Genomic DNA, 19,810 nt, shown 5'->3' on the forward strand with positions numbered 1-19,810 from the left:
GTCATGCTGGGGTGGTGGGCTTCGAGCGCAAGTCCCAGGACGCCGTGAGACGCAGTGCCTGCAGCAGGCGGCAGGGGGCGAGCGTGGCCCAGGAAATCCCGCGGGAGGGTCGGTACGGGGCGGGGCTTAGGGGGCGGGGCGGCTCAGCGCGCAGGCGCGGGGCCTGGCGCCTCGCGCGGCCGGAGGCGGGCGGCCGCAGAGCAGCACCGGCCGTGGCTCCGGTAGCAGCAAGTTCGAACCCCGCTCCCGCTCCGCTTCGGTTCTCGCTGCTTCGGCCCTTGGGCCTCCAAACACCAGTCCCCGGCAGCTCGTTGCGCATTGCGTTCTCCCCGCCACCAGGATGCCGGTAACCGAGAAGGATCTGGCGGAGGACGCGCCTTGGAAGAAGATACAGCAGAACACGTTCACACGCTGGTGCAACGAGCACCTCAAGTGCGTGAACAAACGCATCGGCAACCTGCAGACCGACCTGAGCGACGGGCTGCGGCTCATCGCGCTGCTCGAGGTGCTCAGCCAGAAGCGCATGTACCGCAAATACCATCAGCGGCCCACCTTTCGCCAGATGCAGCTCGAGAACGTGTCGGTGGCGCTCGAGTTCCTGGACCGTGAGAGCATCAAGCTCGTGTCCATCGGTGAGTTCTCTGGCCAGGCCCAGGAGCCGACTGTGGTGCCGACCCGCCCCCGCGCGTGCACCCCTGCGGAGGGCGAAGACTTCCCGCAGCGCGCCCCTCCCTCAGAGATAAGGGGGAGTCGTCCCCGGGGGTGGGATATAGGGGGCCTAGATCCCCTCCCCGATACCCTCCTCTGGGCTGGGACCTGTTGTGATCGCTCCCCGCCGTGCGCCCCAGCAGTGCACCTTTGGCTGGCTAAGGGTTGAGGGTTTGGACTGGGGTCACAGGAGGAGAGGTGGAGTTGTGGCATTTCTCTGCACCTGGGGCGCCCGTATGGGAGCTAGGGGACTAGAAACCCTCGTTCGCCATTCCCGGGCGCGGGGCCCTAGAGTCAGATTCTCTCCGGAGCGCTCGCCCGGCTGCGCCCAGGTTGGTGCTCTCAGCGGCAGCTGAATGGGCCTTGGCTCGGAGGCCGGACCATGAGACCTGGGGAGGAACCGTTCTCTGCGCCTGGGGCCTCCCCGCCCAGGTGGAGACGGAGACCTGGTACCTTCCCCTGCTGTCGCTGGAATGGGTGTGGGCCCCGAGGTTGCAAGGGGAGGCGCGGTTGTGTGTCCTCGCTCCCTCTGCTCCCAGATCAGCTCTGGCCGCGCGCCGCAGGTTGAACCCACTCCTTGCTGCCGAAGTTATAATTTAGGGATGGTGGTGGTAACAGTAATTGCTGTCTTGTAGGGAGCCCAACTAGCGTCCTCTGTGTACCGTCAGCCTTCTAAGTTATCTCCATCCCTACACATCCTGCGAGCTGGGGTGAGGCTAGACCCGTTTTAGAGATGAGGGGGTCCAGAGGGTTAGTTGACCTGTCCAAGGTCAGCAAGTAGGGCCCAGCTGAGAATTGAAGGAAGTGGGCGACAGTTAGAAGAAGGCTTTGTTTTCCTCTCCCCTCCCAAACCCACACCAGGGGTCTTCCTGAAAGGAGGGAGGTAACTGGTGTCTCTTGCTGGACTGAGCCAGCTGGACTGGGGAGGAAGAATAAGGATGAAGTTTTCCTTGTGGTCTGAGATAGTTGGGGGCTTCCAGGAGGGCCACAAGGCTGCTGAGAGTGTGGGCTGTGACAGTAGGGGCAAGGAGTTTGTAGTATGTGTGTGTGCATGTGGACATGTGTGCAGAGAATGTGTGTACACACATAGCATGTATGTATAGTGTGTGCATATGCAAAGAGAGTTTGCGTGTACACGGAATGGGTGTGCAGAGTATGTTTGTATGCAGAGAATGTATATCCGCCTACGTGTGTGTGGGGGGGAGTGGGTGGGTAGGTGGGTTGGGGCAGGGGAGGGTCCTGAGTCTGGATCTCTTCCTAAGGAGAACCAGGGACTGGCCCTGGCCTGTGACTTGGGTCTTTTCCTGAGGAAACCAGGTCACTATAATGACCCTAGTGACAGGAAGAAAGGGAGATGGGTGTGGCTGCCAGGACTTTCTCCAGTGGAAAAGGGATTCCCTCTAGGCTGAGCCTCCCCTAGGCTCAGGGCCTCACCCTTCCCTTCCCCCACACCTGTCCTGGCAGGTAGGGCTGCTTCCTGCTTCCTGGGCAGCCGCACCACCCAGCCCAGCCGCACTACCCAGCCGATCTCCAGCAGCCCTCCCCCTCCCCAAGGGTGGCTTCCGGGCAGAAAAATCCACATGCCATGCTGTTGTCTTCTTTCTGGGGTCCATCTCCTGTACTGGGGAGGGATAACCTCAGAATCTTCTGGAATTCTTTACCGTTCAGAAACCAGCCTCCCCTCTGTAGAATCCCAAGGCCCAGCTGGGCTCAACTTCAATCTGTTCTTTGTTTTCAAAATGTGTATTTATTTAATTAACTGAATAAAGAAACTTAAAGTAAACCAGAAGTATCCAGATATGACATGAAATCTCTACAACAACAACAAAACCAAACCAAACCGCAGCACTAGCAAATCACAGACTGCCTGATCTACCAACTGTTTACAAAGGCAGCAGCTACTTCCAGCACTGTCTGTCATCAGTGCCTGGGGCTGTGGGTCTCATTCTAGATTTTGTCTGGTCGCTTACATTTTTTTACTTGGTTCTCCTGATTCCCTGCTCCCCCTGCTCCCTACCACCCCGCCCCAAGATGGAGCCTTGCTCTGTCTCCAGGCTGGAGTACAATGGTGCCATCTCCGCTCACTGCAACCTCTGCCTCCTGGGTTCAAGCGATTCTTCTGCCTCAGCCTCCTGAGTAACTGGAAATACAGGCACGTGCCACTACGCCTGGCTAATTTTTATATTCTTAGGAGAGATGGGGTTTCAGCATGGTGGCCAGACTGGTCTTGAACTCTTGACCTCATGATCCACCCGCCTTGGCCTCCCAAGTGCTGGGGTTACAGGCATGAGCCACCGCGCCCAGCCCGGTCCTCCTGATTTTTATTTTCAAATCCACTCAGGCCCTGGCTACTCCCATTGTCCCGACATTCCAGGGTTAGTTCCCCTTCCTCTGTGCTGGGCCTGTGGGCTGTTGGCAGCTTCTTCCTGTTCCTACCACAACTTACATTCTAGTTTTTTCCTTTTTAATGATTTCTTGGATCATATTCCCCAGAGTGACATTCCTGGGTTAAAGGGTGTGACCACATTTATGACTTGTATCATTGGCTGTCTAATTGCTCTCCTGAGAGATCTTGCAACAAACAGGTTTTCCAGCCTCTGGAGACCACAGAGAGCCTTGGCAAGTGCTAGGACTGCTGTGGGGATAAAGCAGGAGGTTTCTTCCCTCAGCTCTTGAGGCTGTTGTGGGTAATGGTCCTTCAAGGCAAAGTTACCTCCAGCTTGGACTAAGGTTCATATATTCACTGCTTAGGTTGTGTTACATTGTGCTGACAATGACACTAGCTTCTATTTGGGGGGCACCTACTGGGTGTTAAGTGTGTTCTATTGATCACCCCATTGAATCTTCATGCTAATCATTGATTGATAGCAACTACTGCCCTATCTCTAATGATCTGCTTCTGCAAGTCACTTAGAGAGTTCAGGGCTTAACTCTGTCCTGGGCATGTGTTGCTTAGAAAATGGTGCCTGCTAATTAAATAAGGTGCTGTCTAATAATTATCTCAAAAGTAATGCCAGGGCTGGATGCCGTGGCTCACGCCTGTAATCCCAGCACTTTAGGAGGCCAAGGTGGGCAGATCACCTGAGGTCAGGAGTTTGAGACCAGCCTGGACAACATGATAAAGCCCTATCTCTACTAAAAATAGAAAAATTAGCTGGGCATGGTGGTGCACACCTGTAGTCCCAGCTACTTGGGAGGCTGAGGCAAGAGAATCACTTGAACTGGGAAGGTGGAGGTTGCAGTGAGCCGAGGTCTTTGTGTAACTGCACTTCAGCCTGGGAGACAGAGTGAGACTCTGCCTTAAAAAAAAAAAAAAAAAAAAAAATCATGCCAGAATGGTTTGCACACTGAAGGGACATTCAAAATCAGGGGAGAAAAGCCTAGTTGTTCCTGTTTGGTTGATCCTACTTTTGTCGCGGTTAGTATTATTATCTTTATTTAAAGATGGGAAACAGGAGTGAAGCCACTTGTGGAAGTGACCCAGCTAGCTAGTAAAATGGTGTCTGAAACCCAGGTCTGCCCAGCTGTTGAAGTGAAGCCTTAACTGACTTGCCTTCCAGTTTCAGAGATGAGTAAAATACAGCTTTTCTCTCCACATCAGAGGGTCCTGTGACACACTAGGTTTGCAAGTCTTAGGTGTTAGGGTGGTGGCTGGATATCCATACTCTGAACCTCTGACCTTCGACAAAATAGGGATGTTAGGGCCTTCCATGACTGGCAGGATGAATCCTCTGGGCTGTGATGAGCGTCTCACAAGTTGAGAGTCAGCTGGGAATTAAGTGGGGTCAGTTTGCCTCTTGTGTTTTCCTCATTATGTTTTGTTTTTGGTTGGTTGGTTGAGATTTCCTACTACCCAATGGATGATGTTTTATTCATCGTCAGGGAAGGTATCGTTGAACAAATACAGGGTTTTGTATGCTTTGGATAAGGCCAGACAGTTAGGGGAGTCATTAGAATTGTGTACATGCCTCCAACTCTGAGATAGGTGGTGGTTCAACAGCTGCCAGAGGACTCTGGCTTTTCTTTTTTTTTTTTTTTTTGAGGCGGAGTCTCGCTCTGTCGCCTGGACTGGAGTGCAGTGGCCAGATCTCAGCTCACTGCAAGCTCCGCCTCCCGGGTTTCCGCCATTCTCCTGCCTCAGCCTCCCGAGTAGCTGGGACTACAGGCGCCGCCACCTCGCCCGGCTATTTTTTTGTATTTTTAGTAGAGACGGGGTTTCACCGTATTAGCCAGGATGGTCTCGATCTCCTGACCTCGTGATCCGCCCGTCTCGGCCTCCCAAAGTGCTGGGATTACAGGCTTGAGCCACCGCGCCCGGCCGGACTCTGGCTTTTCTGCCTAGAATTCACTGAAAGACAATCCTGGCTATTTATTCACATTTGTGGTTCATTGTAAGGTAGGCCCCTAGGCGCCATCCAAAAGTTGAAAATTTCCTTACGTTTCTTGTTATGTGGTGGGCAGTTCATAGCGAGGCCTCAGTGTCTTTAATTCCAGATGTTTGCCAGGAGTTGGCAGTTTTATTTACTTGTTTTTCCAAAAACCTTTCTGACATGGGGCAGCCCAGCCAGTTGGGAGGAAAAGGGGTCTCTCAACCCAAGAATGATGATCAAGGCCTGGAAGTTTGGGTGGTGTGTTTTGTTTTGGGCCTTTAGAGAAAGAAATTGTTTCTTTTTCAGAGGATGTGGTCTGACCCTAAAGTTTACTTGACTGACTTGCACCAGGCCAGCGCCAGAGCAGGCAGGGTATGTGTTCCCAAGACTTCGGGTCACTGGGCAGTTTCCAGGGTGGCGGGTCACTGGTCCAGTCAGCTCCTTTTCCTTCCTCTCCCTTTTGTGCTGCTACTACCAAAATAATTTCCAAATAACTTTTAAGTTCTGCTCTTTCTTGCACGTCTAGCAGATGCCAGCGTGTCTTTTAGGCAGTACAGAGAGTGCTTAAAAAGTAGCAAAGTTGGCTGGGCACAGTGGCTCACGCCTGTGATTCCAGCACTTTGGGAGGCTGAGGCGGGCAGATCATGAGGTCAGGTCACCATCCCGGCTAACATGGTGAAATCCCGTCTCTACTAAAAATACAAAAAAATTAGCTGGGTGTGGTGGTGGGCGCCTGTAGTCCCAGCTACTTGGGAGGCTGAGGCAGGAGAATAGTGTGAACTCCGGGAGGCGGAGGTTGCAGTGAGCCAAGATCATGCCACAGTGCTCCAGCCTGGGCGACAGAGCGAGACTCTATCTCAAAAAAAAAAAAAAAAAGTAGCAAAGTTGGCTGGGCGTGGTGGCTCACACCTGTAATCCTAGCACCTTGGGAGGCCAAGGTGGGTGGATCACCTGAGGTCCGGAGTTCGAGACCAGCCTGACCAACATGGAGAAACCCCATCTCTACTAAAAATACAAAATTAGATGGGCGTGGTGGTGCATGCCTGTAATCCCAGCTACGCGGGAGGCTGAGGCAGGAGAATAGCTTGCACCCAAGAGGCGGAGGGTGTGGTGAGCCGAGATCATGCCATTGCACTCCAGCTTGGGCAACAGGAGCAAAACTCCATCTCAAAAACAAAAAAATAGCAAAGTAGCATGCTTTGTTAGAATTATTAATAACAAGTTCTGGGCCATGTACAACAAGGTGGCACATTAGCATTCAATGTCACTTGTGTAGTAGTTAAGAGCAAGGATTCTTGGTTCAAATCCCACTTGCCACTAAGTAGCTATTAAGAAACTTCTGTACCTTGGTTTTCTTATCACCAAAATGGGGATAATAACCACCTCCTTAAAAGGCTGTTGTAAAGATTAAACAAGTTAATAATTTTTAAAGTGCTTGGCCCAGTTTATGGTACATAGTAAGTGCTCTGTGAATGCCTGTTAATTAAATAAGACGCTGTCTAATAATCTCAAAAGTCATGCCGGAAAGGTTTGTACACTGAAGAGGCATTTAAAATCAGCGCACTTGGGGAGAACAGCTTGGTTGGCTAAGGTTGATCCTACTTGCTATAATATGGCTATGGACTGCCTAGAGGGTGTTGCCTCCTTAAAAGGGGCTGCCCCCTGGTATGTTGTGGCTGCCTCCGGGGCCCATTCATACCAGCTTTGTTTCCAGGCTGGACAGGGAGCTCCAGGCGGCTGGTCATTCCAACCTCCCACCCCATTCAGGAATCTCTGGGCCAAATCACTTCCAGATGGTGGTTGGGCCTCTGTGGAGTTCTCCCAGCAACAGCGGAGCCAGCATGCCAGTCAGCAGCCGCCTTCGTTCTTGGAGAGTCTGTGCTAAAGGAGGGCTTTGATTTGGAGCCAAATTGTGTCTCGGGTCCTGGTTTTGTGCTGTGAGGCAGGTACCATGCAGTGGGCTGCTGACTTAGTTGAGGATGGCTGCCCTGCTCCTTGGGGGAGCAGATACCCAGGGCCTGGAGCCTTTAGGCCCTGCCTCCAGTGGCTCCATGGTCAGGGTGCCAGTCACCCTGCTTTTTCTTTTTCTTTTTTTTTTTTTGAGACGAAGTCTTGCTCTGTTGCCCAGGCTGGAGTGCAGTGGTGTGATCTTGGCACTTGCAACCTCCATCTCCCGGGTTCAAGCAATTCTCCTGCCTCAGCCACCTGCGTAGCTGGGATTACAGGCGTGCACCACCATGCCTGGCTAATTTTTGTATTTTTAGTAGAGGTGAAGTTTCACTTTGTTGGTCAGGCTGGTCTCGAACTACCAACCTCATGATCCGCCTGTCTTGGCCTCCCAAAGTGCTGGGATTACAGGCGTGAGCCACCGGGCCCGGCCAGCTTTGCTACATCAGTCTCCAGGTAGCACATCCTAGGCAAAACTAGATGTAGCCTAATGATTCAGGGCCTCTGTCTGAAGCTAAAAACTGTCTGGATTCTAATCCGCACTCTGCCTGCAGGGCCTCTGTCTGAAGCTAGACTGTCTGGATTCTAATCCGCACTCTGCCTGATACCAGTTGTGCAACTCTAGTCCACTCTTTTAACCTTTCTCTGCCTGCTTCCCTGTGTATAAAATGCAAGAGCAAAATAGTTGCTATCTTTTCGTTGCTGGAAGCATTATATTTGATTAGGTTAAGTTATAGCACAGTGTTGTCATTATCACTATTAATATTGTGCTTTTGGACCCAAGTCCAGGACTTTGTCTTGTCTTCTGTCTATTCTCTGGCCAGTCCAGATATTTTTGCAATCCTATTGCTGTCATCTGGTGTGTTAGCTGTTCACTTTCTCCAAGTTCAGAACCTCTGATGAAGATGTCTCCCAAGATCCCTTCTTCTTTTCCTCATTCAACAAATATCTGAAAGCCCATCTCTGAACCAGGCCCTGTGCTGGGTGCTAGGACCACAGGAAGGAGAGGATCATGTCCTTTGCTTGCCTCAGATACTGCTCAGAGGAGAAGAGACAAGCAAGCAGGGTGAGCCATGCAGAGGAGAGCTGCTCAAACCTTCAGGCCCCTGCTCATCACCTGGGGACTTTGTTAAAAATGCAGGTCTGATTGAGTAGGTGCTGGGGTGGAGGAGGCTGGGATTCTGCTTTTCCAGCCAGCTTCAGATCCTGCTCTCTGTGGACCGCGCTGTGAGTAGCAAGGATCTAGGTGCCAAGCCCTCTGAAAAGGAGGAGCACTACCCCCAGGCTGGGTATGGGTAATCTAGAAGGTTCCCTGGAACCTTCTAGATTAGCTGAAGGGACCTTTCAGCTAAGACCTAAAGCATGACTAGAATTAGGCAGGCAAACAAACATTTAGCACAGGAGCAGATGAGCGTGTCAGTTTAGAGGTCTTGATACTCAGGTCAGGGGGCAGTGGAGGGGTGGGCAGGGCTGGCTTACCAAGGACTTTCTGAGACTGGAGGCTGCCTATGGGGTGTGCTCCTTGAGTTTGTTTGTTTATTTATTTATTTTTTGAGTTGGAGTTTCACTCTTGTTGCCTAGGCTGGAGTGCAGTGCAGCGGCATGAGCTCGGCTCACTGCAGCCTCCACCTCCTGGGTTCAAGAGATTCTCCTGCCTGAGCTTCCCAAGTAGCTGGGATTATAGGCATGTGCACACCTGGCTAATTGTGTATTTTTAGTAGATATGGGGTTTCATCATGTTGGTTAGGCTGGTCTCGAACTCCTGACTCAGGTGATCCACCCGCCTGGCCTCCCAAAGTGCTGGGATTACAGGAGTGAGCCACCGCATCCAGCCCCTTGTTTAGTGTAGGGTGGTAAACCCAGGCGAAAGGGGTCGTCTATCTCAGGAATATCACCTGTTGCTCCAATCATTCCTATTAGAAGAAAGTTTTGTATGTGCCTCTTCCTCATATATATATATATATATTTATATTCATATTTATATCTATGTTTATATATATTTATAAGCTATAAACATATTCTGCCGTCAATTTATATATTAAATATTAGTAAAGCTTAGTTTCTTTTTAGATGACAAATCCGAATATAAAATCTGTTTTTTTTTTCTGGCTCTAACGGATTATCTTGTGTGCCCTTGGAGTGCATATACCTCTTTTGGAGGCTCCTGTGAAGGCTTGTGTTTCCCCATTTAGTTTTTTTCTTTTTTCCGTATTCTTGTTATTCTGCTTATAATTTTCATCTGTGAGTATTCTAAATTAAGGAGCTGGATCTGTACTTGTAACCCCTTCCCCCAACAATAAGTTTAACTAAATGAAAACATTCAATGGAATGAGCCATTTTAATCTAAATGGGGCTATTTCCTGCTTTTATAATGATTACAATTGCTTTTCATGACATTCTACTAGAAGACATCTTACATTACTGTTGTAAATCTAGTTATTCATTAAACGGGCGTAGTAATCCCTAAATTGGCTCAGGTTACTGTATAATAAACAACAATACTTTCTTCTTCAGGAGCCTGAGAAGTGATCTTGTGTTTTTAAGGTGCCTAGCTCACTTTTCATAGGAACCTGAGTCCATGTACCAGGAAGGAAGCTTTTTGGGGAAAATGATTAGAAAACCAAATGGGTCTCTTTATGACTAAAGCGATGAACCAGTAGATGCGAGTAGGTATAGATAGTATAGAGGACAGAATTACTGGGTATTTTAATCAGGCCTGCTTAGTATCACAATTTATTATTTCATTTTATTTTTATTATTATTTTTTGAGAGGAGTTTTGCTCTTATCATCCAGGCTGGAGTGCAGTGGTGCTATCTCAGCTCACTGCAACCTCCGCCTCCCGGGTTCAAGTGATTCTCCTGCCTCAGCCTCCCAAGTAGGTGGGATTACAGGCATGCACCATCACGCCTGGCTAATTTTTTTTGTGTTTTTAGTAGAGATGAGGTTTCTCCATGTTGGTCAGGCTGGTCTTGAACTCCGGACCTCAGGTGATCCGCCCACTTTGGCCTCCCAGAGTGCTGGGATTACAGGCGTGAGCCACCGCGCCTGGCCAGTATCAGGATTTATTCTGTGGGAGGGGAAGAGAACAAAGAAAAATACTGAGCTATGTTTGAAGCTCCTGCCCTCTAAGAGCCTTACAGCAGCTGCCTTAAATGTGTTCCTTTGATAAACTGTAGATGGTTGTTGTAACTCTTCTGCAAACAGTTTATTTTTAAAAACAATTTGATGAGATTTTACTTAACGCCTATTGTTTGAGTACAGCATTTAGCAAAGAACAGTTTTGGCTAGATCCCATGCAGTAGAATGTCCTTGGCCAAAATTTTCTTGTACTATAAGCAAAGGAGCAGTTTGGTTTTTCACTTAGTCAAGACTGCCTATCAGACTGAGTTACTGTGACAGAGCCGCTGAGTCTCTCCCTTTCCCATGATCAAAACCTGGCTTTTCTAAGCAGCACATGTAGAAAGCTTGGCAAGGAGGATCCTTGTCCTCCTACATACTATTCCTTGGCTCTTCTTGGTACCAAGAATACATACAAATACTGCTGACTGTGTACCAAATGTTGAGGCGTGCACCGTTGAGGATATTTATCCTCTAATATAACATCTAGTATTTCTCATACCTGCCATCTGCTGAGCATTGGTCTGTCTTACTTATACTACTTCTTTTTTTTCTTTTTTTTTTTTTTATTATACTTTAAGTTCTAGGGTACATGTGCATGACGTTTATATCATGTATAACTCCCCAATGCAATCCCTCCCTCCTCCCCCCTCCCCATGATAGGCCCCAGTGTGTGATGTTCCCCTTCCCGAGTCCAAGTGATCTCATTGTTCAGTTCCCACCTATGAGTGAGAACATGCGGTGTTTGGTTTTCTCTTCTTGTGATAGTTTGCTAAGAATGATGGTTTCCAGCTGCATCCATGTCCCTACAAAGGATGCAAACTCATCCTTTTTTATGGCTGCATAGTATTCCATGGTGTATATGTGCCACATTTTCTTAATCCAGTCTGTCACAGATGGACATTTGGGTTGATTCCAAGTCTTTGCTATTGTGAATAGTGCCGCAATAAACATACGTGTGCATGTGTCTTTGTAGTAGAGTAATTTATAATCCTTTGGGTATATACCCAGTAGTGGGATGGCTGGGTCATATGGTACATCTAGTTCTAGATCCTTGAGGAATCGCCATACTGTTTTCCATAATGGTTGAACTAGTTTACAATCCCACCAACAGTGTAAAAGTGTTCCTATTTCTCCACATCCTCTCCAACACCTGTTGTTTCCTGACTTCTTAATGATTGCCATTCTAACTGGTGTGAGATGGTATCTCATTGTAGTTTTGATTTGCATTTCTCTGATGGCGAGTGATGATGAGCATTTTTTCATGTGTCTGTTGGCTGTATGGATGTCTTCTTTTGAGAAATGTCTGTTCATATCCTTTCCCCACTTTTTGATGGGGTTGTTTGTTTTTTTCTTGTATATTTGTTTGAGTTCTTTGTAGATTCTGGATATTAGCCCTTTGTCAGATGAGTAGGTTGCAAAAATTTTCTCCCATTCTGTAGGTTGCCTGTTCACTCTGATGGTAGTTTCTTTAGCTGTGCAAAAGCTCTTTAGTTTAATTAGATCCCATGTGTCAATTTTTGCTTTTGCTGCCGTTGCTTTTGGTGTTTTAGACATGAAGTCCTTGCCCATGCCTATGTCCTGAATGGTACTACCTATACTACTTCTAAACCTCATGAACTCTGCAAAACTAGTGGCTTTACATCTATGAGAAAACAAATTAACTTTTATCGGAGGAAGGCGAGTCCTTTTAAAGTATCAGGCCTGGAAAGACATTAAATGAGATAGCAATCACATTCTAGTACCCTCTTTGAGCTATGTATTCATTGACTTAGTTTTTTTTAATTTTTTTTTTTTTTTTTTTGAGACAGAGTTTTGCTTTGTTACCAGGCTGGAGCATAGTGGTGCAATCTTGGCTCATGGCAACCTCCGCCTCCAGGGTTCAAGTGATTCTCATGCCACAGCCTCCTGAGTAGCTGGTATTACAGGCGCCTGCCACCTTGCCTGGCTACTTTTGGTATTTTAATTTTATTTATTTATTTTGAGATGGGGTCTCATTCTGTCGCCCAGGCTGGAGTGCAGTGGCACGATCTTGACTCACTACAAGCTCTGCCTCCTGGGTTCCAGCAATTCTCCCTCCTCAACGTCTCTAGTAGCTGGGATTACAGGTGTCTGGCACCATAGCCAGTTAATTTTTTGTATTTTTAGTAGAGACAGGGTTTCAGCATGTTGGCCAGGCTGGTCTTGAATTCCTGACCTCAAGTGATCTGTCTGCCTCAGTCTCCCAAAGTTCTGGGATTACATGTGTGAGCCACTGTGCCCTGCCTATGTATTCATTTCTTAAAATTGGTTGCTGGCTAGGTGTGGTGGTACATTCCTGTCCTGTAATCTCAGCACTTTGGAAGGCCAAGGCTGGAGCATCTGTTGAGGCCAGGAGTTCAAGACCAGTCTGGGTGAGATCGCATCTCTACAAAAAAATTAAAAAATTATCTGGTTGCAGTGGCAAAAGCCTGCATAGTCATAGCTACTTAGGAGGCTGAGATGGGAGGATAGCTTGAGCCCAGGAGTTCATCTGCAGTGAGCTATGATTACATCACTGCACTCTAGCCTGGGCGAGAGAGTGAGACCCATTTCTGAAACAAAGACATTGCTATTGTCACAATTAGCTATAAATTAATCTAATAATGCTGCACGCAATACTATAATCCACACCCTATGGCTTAACGATGGATGGTCAACCACTGATCAATGCTATTTCTGTAAGCCAATAGGAATTCCTGACAAACAACTGTGTATCAGTCCACTGCCTGTCTGTCCCCTTTTTTGCTTTTAAAAACCTGCTTGTAACAAAGGCCAAACAGAGCTCATATCCAAGGTGACTTGGGCCTGAGTCTTTCAGGCAGCTGGTCTTCACTTTGGCTCAGGTAAACTCTTTAATAGTTTAAATGTTAAGCCTCAGCAGCCTCTTTCTTTTAGGTTGACATCTGTTTCTATTTTACAGATGAGAAAACTGAGGCTCGGCTCAGCCTCACTTTACAGGTCAAGCTTAATCCCTGCCTGCATCATGCTGTAAAGGACTTTTGTATCAAAGTTGGGTTTGACACTCTGTAAAGTAAAATAGATATATTGTAGTGAGAGGGTGTGGAAGAGACTGTTCTCTGCTTCTGTGGATTTTTTTTCTTCTTGTTTTGCTTTCCTCCAAACTTGACTCATTTGCACTTGATTCATGTGAAACTGAAATTTCCTTCTACAAAACAAAACTTTTTGGGGGCTACCTGCCATATATCTTTTCCCACACCATGGAGCTCTGACTGGGACCTTTCCACAGTTTTTGGAGACATTGCTCTAGTTCTTTCCCTGTCTTTGGTCGCGGGTGGGGGGGGGTGGGGACGGCAGTAATGTCACCGCAGGTGTGGACAATAGGGACTAGCTAAAGGTTGCTTTGGGGAAGGTGGGCAGGGCTTTTCTTTGTGAGGTCTGGAAACCAGAGGTGAGGAAAGAGAAGCCCCTGCAACTCCTCCTGGCTGCAGGGCTCACAGCACACACCATGACACCACAGGACATGTCTCTGTGTGTGTGTGTGCGCGCGCGTGCGTGCTGGGGGGAGTGTTGTTGAGAGCCAACTATGCTAGGAGATCCTTGGTGACAGCGGACATAGGCACAGCTGTGCTCTGTCAGGAATGAGTTCACCCACAGCCTTTTCTTCTGCTACCTTATTTAACTGGTGGGAGGGTGTGCTGGTGAGCCCAGCAATTGCACCCTTCTTTCCAGGCCTGGCACCCGGCCTTTATCAGTCTCATGGCCCTGGCACAAGTGGGCAGCCTGCTTCCAATCCAGCCAGGCAGCTTTCGGCGCATCTGCAGGTAGCCTCGTGGGCAGACCTCTTGCTGTGCACCGCAGCAAGAAGCTGCGTGAGCCAGAGCTGAACTTGTGATCCCCACGGGCATCTCCTGAGGCGCACCTCTCCCGAAAGAGAAAGCTGGTCTGTCCAGCCCATTCAGGGCTCAGCCTCCCCAGCCGTGGCAGGGCTGGCTTGCTGAAAGGTTTGGGTGTTAACACAGCACTCCTGTTCTCTCTCTCTGAAGGCCCTTTATGCTGGCATGAATTCCTTTTCTCATAGAGATCTGAAAGCTCTTTTGACTAAATGGGTCACCTTTCTGAGTATTTTCATAAGGCTGTCAGCCTTTACCATGCCAGACAACTTTTCTGGAATTTCCTTTCCAGAAAAAAAAAAAAAAAGGGCTACTAAAGAGGTTGGAGTTATTTGGAACGCAGGGTGGAATTTTGGCATTCGAGCTATAGGGAAATGGGTGGGGATTTGTGGCAGGCACTATGTAAATTTGCCGCAGCCCATAAATTCAGACTTTAAGATGAAAAATGGCAAGCAGCAGTCAGCTTGCCTTCAACAGACAGGAGCGGTGCTACCTTCCGTCTGTGCTGAGTGTGACTGAGGGAGAGGCAGGCCTCCTAGGGAGGCCAGGAAAGGTTTCTTGGTGGCTAAAATAAGATTTCTCAGTTTCCCCCGTGTCCCAAGAAAATAAGTTCTTATCATGCTTGTACCACACTTCTTGTGCGTATCACCCTGATTTCCCTAAACCTCCTTGAAGTGGTTTATCAGATTCCAGGGACACAAGAATGGTTTGGCATCTACAGCCTATTGTGGGAGCAGGGGCCCGGCCTGGTGCTTCTTGCCCAGGAACAAACTGATTGTTCCCTTGGTGTGGGGTAAAGCAGGCCAGAGTATGGGACCAGGCCCTGCCTCCCAGGGGACCTGAGGTGCAAAGCCTTTGAGCTGAGACCCTAAAAGGCCTTTGTGAGTCTATAGTGCTATCAGTTGAGCGGAGTTCAGGGTTCTGTTTACAAGATTCTCTCTCAGCAGAGGCAGGGGTACCTGCTGGAAGACCAGGGATGTGCTGCCACTGGGACGGGGGCCCTCGGTGGAGCTTCCAGCCATCGGGGGCAGAACCCGGAATGTGTTCTGAGCGAGGCGCCTTGGCAGAATTGGCTTGAAAGCACCTGGGCAGTGGCTTGTCACATTCCTTATCTCCACCAAAGGAGGAAAGCTAGCACCTGGGGAATGGCTCTCCCGTCAGGGAGTCCTTTACAGGAAGTAATCCAGGTGTCACATTACACTTCCTGCAGGCATGTACCTCTTACCTAATTGTCTCTCCTATTCCCTTTTTCTGGCACTCTTGTCTGACATCCATGGGGAGTCACACCCAAAATTGGGCGTGAGGTCCTCTCCTGGGCACCCAACACCTTGTTTTTTTCTTTTTCTTTTTTTTTTTGGAGACAGAGTCTTGCTCTATCACCCAGGCTAGAGTGCAGTGGCACCATCACAGCTCACTGCAGCCTTGACCTCCTTGGCTCAAGTGATCCTCCCACCTCAGCCTCCCAAGTAGTCAGAATTACGTGCACACATCAATACTCCTGGCTAATTTTGTATTTTTTGTAGAGATTCAGTTTGCTGTGTTGTCCAGGCTGGTCTTGAACTCCTGGGCTCAAGTGATCTGCCTGCCTCAGCCTCCCAAAGTGTGGGGATTACAGGCATGAGCCACCGCGCTTGGCCACACTGCCCTCTTACTGAGCCGTATTGTTGTTCTAAATGGCCTTCTTACGTTCCCACGGGTTTTCAGTGCTCCAGGGGCAGGCGCTGTGTCTCTTGTTTACCTCTGTGGCTCTGAGCTTGGCACTTAATAGAAATTTAATAAATAACTTGTTAAATAAACAGTCTCTAGCATAATAGGTTGAGTATTAAGTCTGGTACATTGACTTATTTGCAATTCAGAAAATGCAAAACAGTGGTTCTTTGCTGCCTTTAGTGAAGTGGGAATTATATGTAGTAGACAGCGGGGTCTGGGGTCCCAGTGGAACACTTCACTTTTGGACTGTGATGCTGAACTTAAAGAACTTAGTATTTTGGGCCGGGCGCGGTGGCTCAAGCCTGTAATCCCAGCACTTTGGGAGGCCGAGACGGGCGGATCACAAGGTCAGGAGATCGAGACCATCCTGGCTAACACGGTGAAACCCCGTCTCTACTAAAAAATGCAAAAAAAACTAGCTGGGCGAGTTGGCGGGCGCCTGTAGTCCCAGCTACTCCGGAGGCTGAGGCAGGAGAATGGCGTGAACTTGGGAGGTGGAGCTTGCAGTGAGCTGAGATCCGGCCACTGCACTCCAGCCCGGGCGACACAGCGAGACTCCGTCTCAAAAAAAAAAAAAAAGAACTTAGTATTTCATGTTCATTCTCTGGACATCTGTGATTTGCTTCAATAACTGTTAGAGAACAAGTCCTTTTCCAGGTGAAGCTCAGAAAATGAATTTAATAGGAAACTACTGAAAGTCACAATCATAGTAACAGTTTCATTAGTTATAGTGAATGCAGAGAGAGCAAGTACTAAGTATCAGGCATTGTGGTAAACACTTCTTACTAATAGCTATACGAAATATCATTGCAATTCTGAGAAGTAGTTATTGTTGTAATTCCCGTTATGCAGATGAGAAAACTGAGGCACACCCAGATTGGCCAGTGAGTATGTGGTTATTACTCAGATCCTTGTCTGAGATTTTAATCTTCCTATTTTACTGCTTTCCCAAGGAAAGACATCAGCTCAGCATGTCTTTGAAATTTGCTGCTGCTGCTTCTTCTTTTTCTTTTTTTTTGATACAGAGTCTTTCTCTGTAACCCAGGCTGGAGTGCGTTGGCGCAATCTTGGCTCACTGCAACCTCCGCCTCCCGGGTTCAAGCTATTCTCCTGCTTCAGCCTCCCAAGTACCTGGGATTACAGGTGCATGCCACCACGCCTGGCTATTTTGTATTTATAGTAGAGATAGGGTTTCACCATGTTGGCCAGGCTGGTCCCGAACTCCTGACCTCAAGAGATCAACCGGCCTCAGCCTTCTAAAGTGCTGGGATCAGGTATGAGCCACTGAACTCGGCCTTTTTTGTTTTTTGTTTTTTTTTTTTTTGAAATGATGTCTCCCTTTTGTCACCCAGGCTGCGATCTTGGCTCACTGCAACCTCTGCCTCCTGGGTTCAAGTGATTCTCCTGCCTCAGCCTCCTGAGTAGCTGGGACTACAGGCGCGTGCCACCATGCCTGGATGATTTTTGTATTTTTATAGAGACAGGAGACAGGGTTTGCCATGAAGGCCAGGCTTGTCTCGAACTCCTCACCTCAAGTGATCCGCCTGCCTCAGCCTCCCAAAGTGCTGGGATTACAGGAGTGAGCCACTGTGCCTGGCCTGAAAGTCACTTCTAATAAGTTTTTATTGGAGCATTAAAAAGTTATATCTGTAGTTCTTACTCTTAGCAAAAAATTGCAAGAACACAGAAAAATATAAAGAAAAAACATCACCTGCGAAGAATTTTAATGAATCTTTTTCTACTTTTAGGGAATTTTGCTTACAGTTGCTTTTTAATCAGAACAGGGAAGAAGGAGATTCCTTTCTCAGGAAAAAAGTGACTGTGGACTGGAAGCGCTTTGTGAAATAATTTTGGTCATACTGATGGTTATGATGAGATTCGTCCTCAATTGAGTTATTGCTGAGCTTTGTCCAGCATTGAAATGTAAGATCTCATTTGAGTCTTATTGTGGTTTGCAAGTCTCCCTTGGTCTAGAAGTATGTTTGGTCAACCACGGCATGGAGGTGTTCCAGCTACTTTCTGTCTCTTAAAAGTTTTTAGGACCCACTTTTATTGGGACTGTCGAGATCTCTTAATAATAGTTATTATACTTGGTAACTATTGTGACCTTGTCTCATAGGCAGCCCAGCATAGAAACTCATTTAGCTTTTAGTTGCTCAGCTCCATTAGCTGTTTAAACATGTTTCAGATGTGAGTCTGACAATGTAGTTGGGCAGCTCGGTTCACCCTTGACTGCCTGGGAACTTTGAGAAGTCTGAAAATTATAGGTAGCCCTAAGGTCTTCATTGTATTGTTTTTTGGAGGCACCATTTCCCAACAGCCCTCAGAATACCAGGCTCATGAAGCCATCCTGTCTCAGCCAGGAGGCAAAGGAGATGGAATGGAAACCACTTCTGGATACAGATCTAGCCACTTCCCAAGTGCTTCAGAGCATGGGTCAGATAGACCTTGCTGCTTTCTAGCTGGCAGACTTGGGGAAAGTTATTTGATCTGAGTTTGTGTCCCAGGCTATAGCAGTACCCACTTCTGGCATTGTCGAAGATAAAATGATATAATCCTGAAAATCACTTGACCCAGTCCTTGGAGGCAGTGGTGGGGACTGGGGTAAGTGCCCCATGAATGGTGGTCATTATGCCCCCCCACCTCCTTTTTCTCTTCTTTCTCCTTTCCCATCTTTCACACCCCTAATTCCTGGACCTGGGGGTGATCTCTCCAGACTAGATGAAGAAGCGACCCAATTATCTAGGAAGGTAAAAGGTGGTTGGGAATACTCCCAGAAACAGGTCAAAGATACCTCCTCTTACCTAAAAGACTCTTTTTAGAAGAAGAGGCAACCTGGGTTTTTGGATAACTATTGAGTAGGAATCATCATGAGTGGCATTTCTGCATTTCTGGTCTTCTGGCCAAGCCTCCTTTTTTTTTTTTCCTTCTTCTTGAGATGGAGCCTTGCTCTGTCGCTGGGCTGGAGTGCAATGGCGCAGTCTTGGCTCACTGCAACCTCCGCCTCCCAGGTTCAAGCGATTCTCCTGCCTCAGCCTCCTGAGTAGCTGGTACTACAGGTGCCACCACCATGCCCAGCTAATTTTTGTATTTTTAGTAGGGATGGAGTTTCACCAGGCCAGGATGGTCTCGATCTCTTGACTTCATATTCTGCCCACCTTGGCCTCCCAAAGTGCTGGAATTACAAGCGTGAGCCACTGCATCCAGCCTTCCTTTTTTTTTTTTTTTTTTTTTTTAAAGTAGCTCCATTGCCCTTCCTCACCCTTTCTTTTGTCTCCTGTAATGCCCTTCCCTTCCATTTCTTTTTTTTTCTTTTTTCTTTTCTTTTCTTTTCTCTTTCTTTCTTTCTTTCTCTTTTTTGTGAGATAGGATCTCATTCTGTGGCAAAGGCTGGAGTATAGTGGCGCGATCATGGCTCATTGCAGCCTCAACCTCCAGGGCTCAGGTGATCCTCCCATCTCAGCCTCCTGAGTAACTGGGTCCACAGGCACACACCACCACATCTGGCTCACTTTTGCATTTTTTTGTAGAGATAGTGTTTTGCCCTGTTGCCCAGGCTGGTCTTGAACTCCTAGGCTCAAGGGATACTCCCTCCTCAGCCTCCCAAAGTGCTGAGATTACAGGCATGAGCCTCTGCACCTGGCCTTCCCTCCCATTTTTTTTCTTTCCTGGTTTTCCCTGTCCCAGACCACCCTCTTGGAAAGATGCTCTCCCAGCAGCAGCAGTAAGGTCCTGGTCTTGTGTTTGCTCCTGGGCCTGAGTCTTGGCTTTGCTCCTTTGTAGCTAGCTGGCTGATAACAGGGAGCTGCTTCCCTCCAGGAGTCTGTCGTCCATATGCTGAATGTGATCCTAAAATGCTCTGTCTAACAGCGGCCAGGCGTTGTGGCTCATGCAATTCAGGAGGCTGAGGCGTGCAGATCACTCGAAGCCAGGAGTTTGAGACCAGCCTGGCCAATATGACAAAACCCTATCTCTACTAAAAATACAAACATTAGCCAGACGTGGTAGCAGGTGCCTGTAATTCTAGCTACGCGGAAGGCTGAGGCAGGAAAATCGCTAGAACCTGGGAGGCGGAGGTTGCAGTG

General features: G+C 48.2%; 1 protein-coding gene across 1 annotated transcript in view; it reads left to right on the forward strand.

Moving 5' to 3' along the window:
• Positions 1 to 340: 340 nt before the first annotated feature.
• FLNB (filamin B) overlaps positions 341 to 19,810 on the forward strand; it is a 166,038-nt gene continuing 146,568 nt past the window's right edge. The window contains 1 exon segment of the mRNA XM_033210256.1: positions 341 to 632. Coding sequence (XP_033066147.1) covers positions 341 to 632 — 292 coding nt within the window.

The sequence above is a fragment of the Trachypithecus francoisi genome, unplaced genomic scaffold, assembly GCF_009764315.1.
Source record: "Trachypithecus francoisi isolate TF-2019V2 unplaced genomic scaffold, Tfra_2.0 Lachesis_group0, whole genome shotgun sequence".
In the NCBI taxonomy this organism is placed as follows: Eukaryota; Metazoa; Chordata; class Mammalia; order Primates; family Cercopithecidae; genus Trachypithecus; species Trachypithecus francoisi.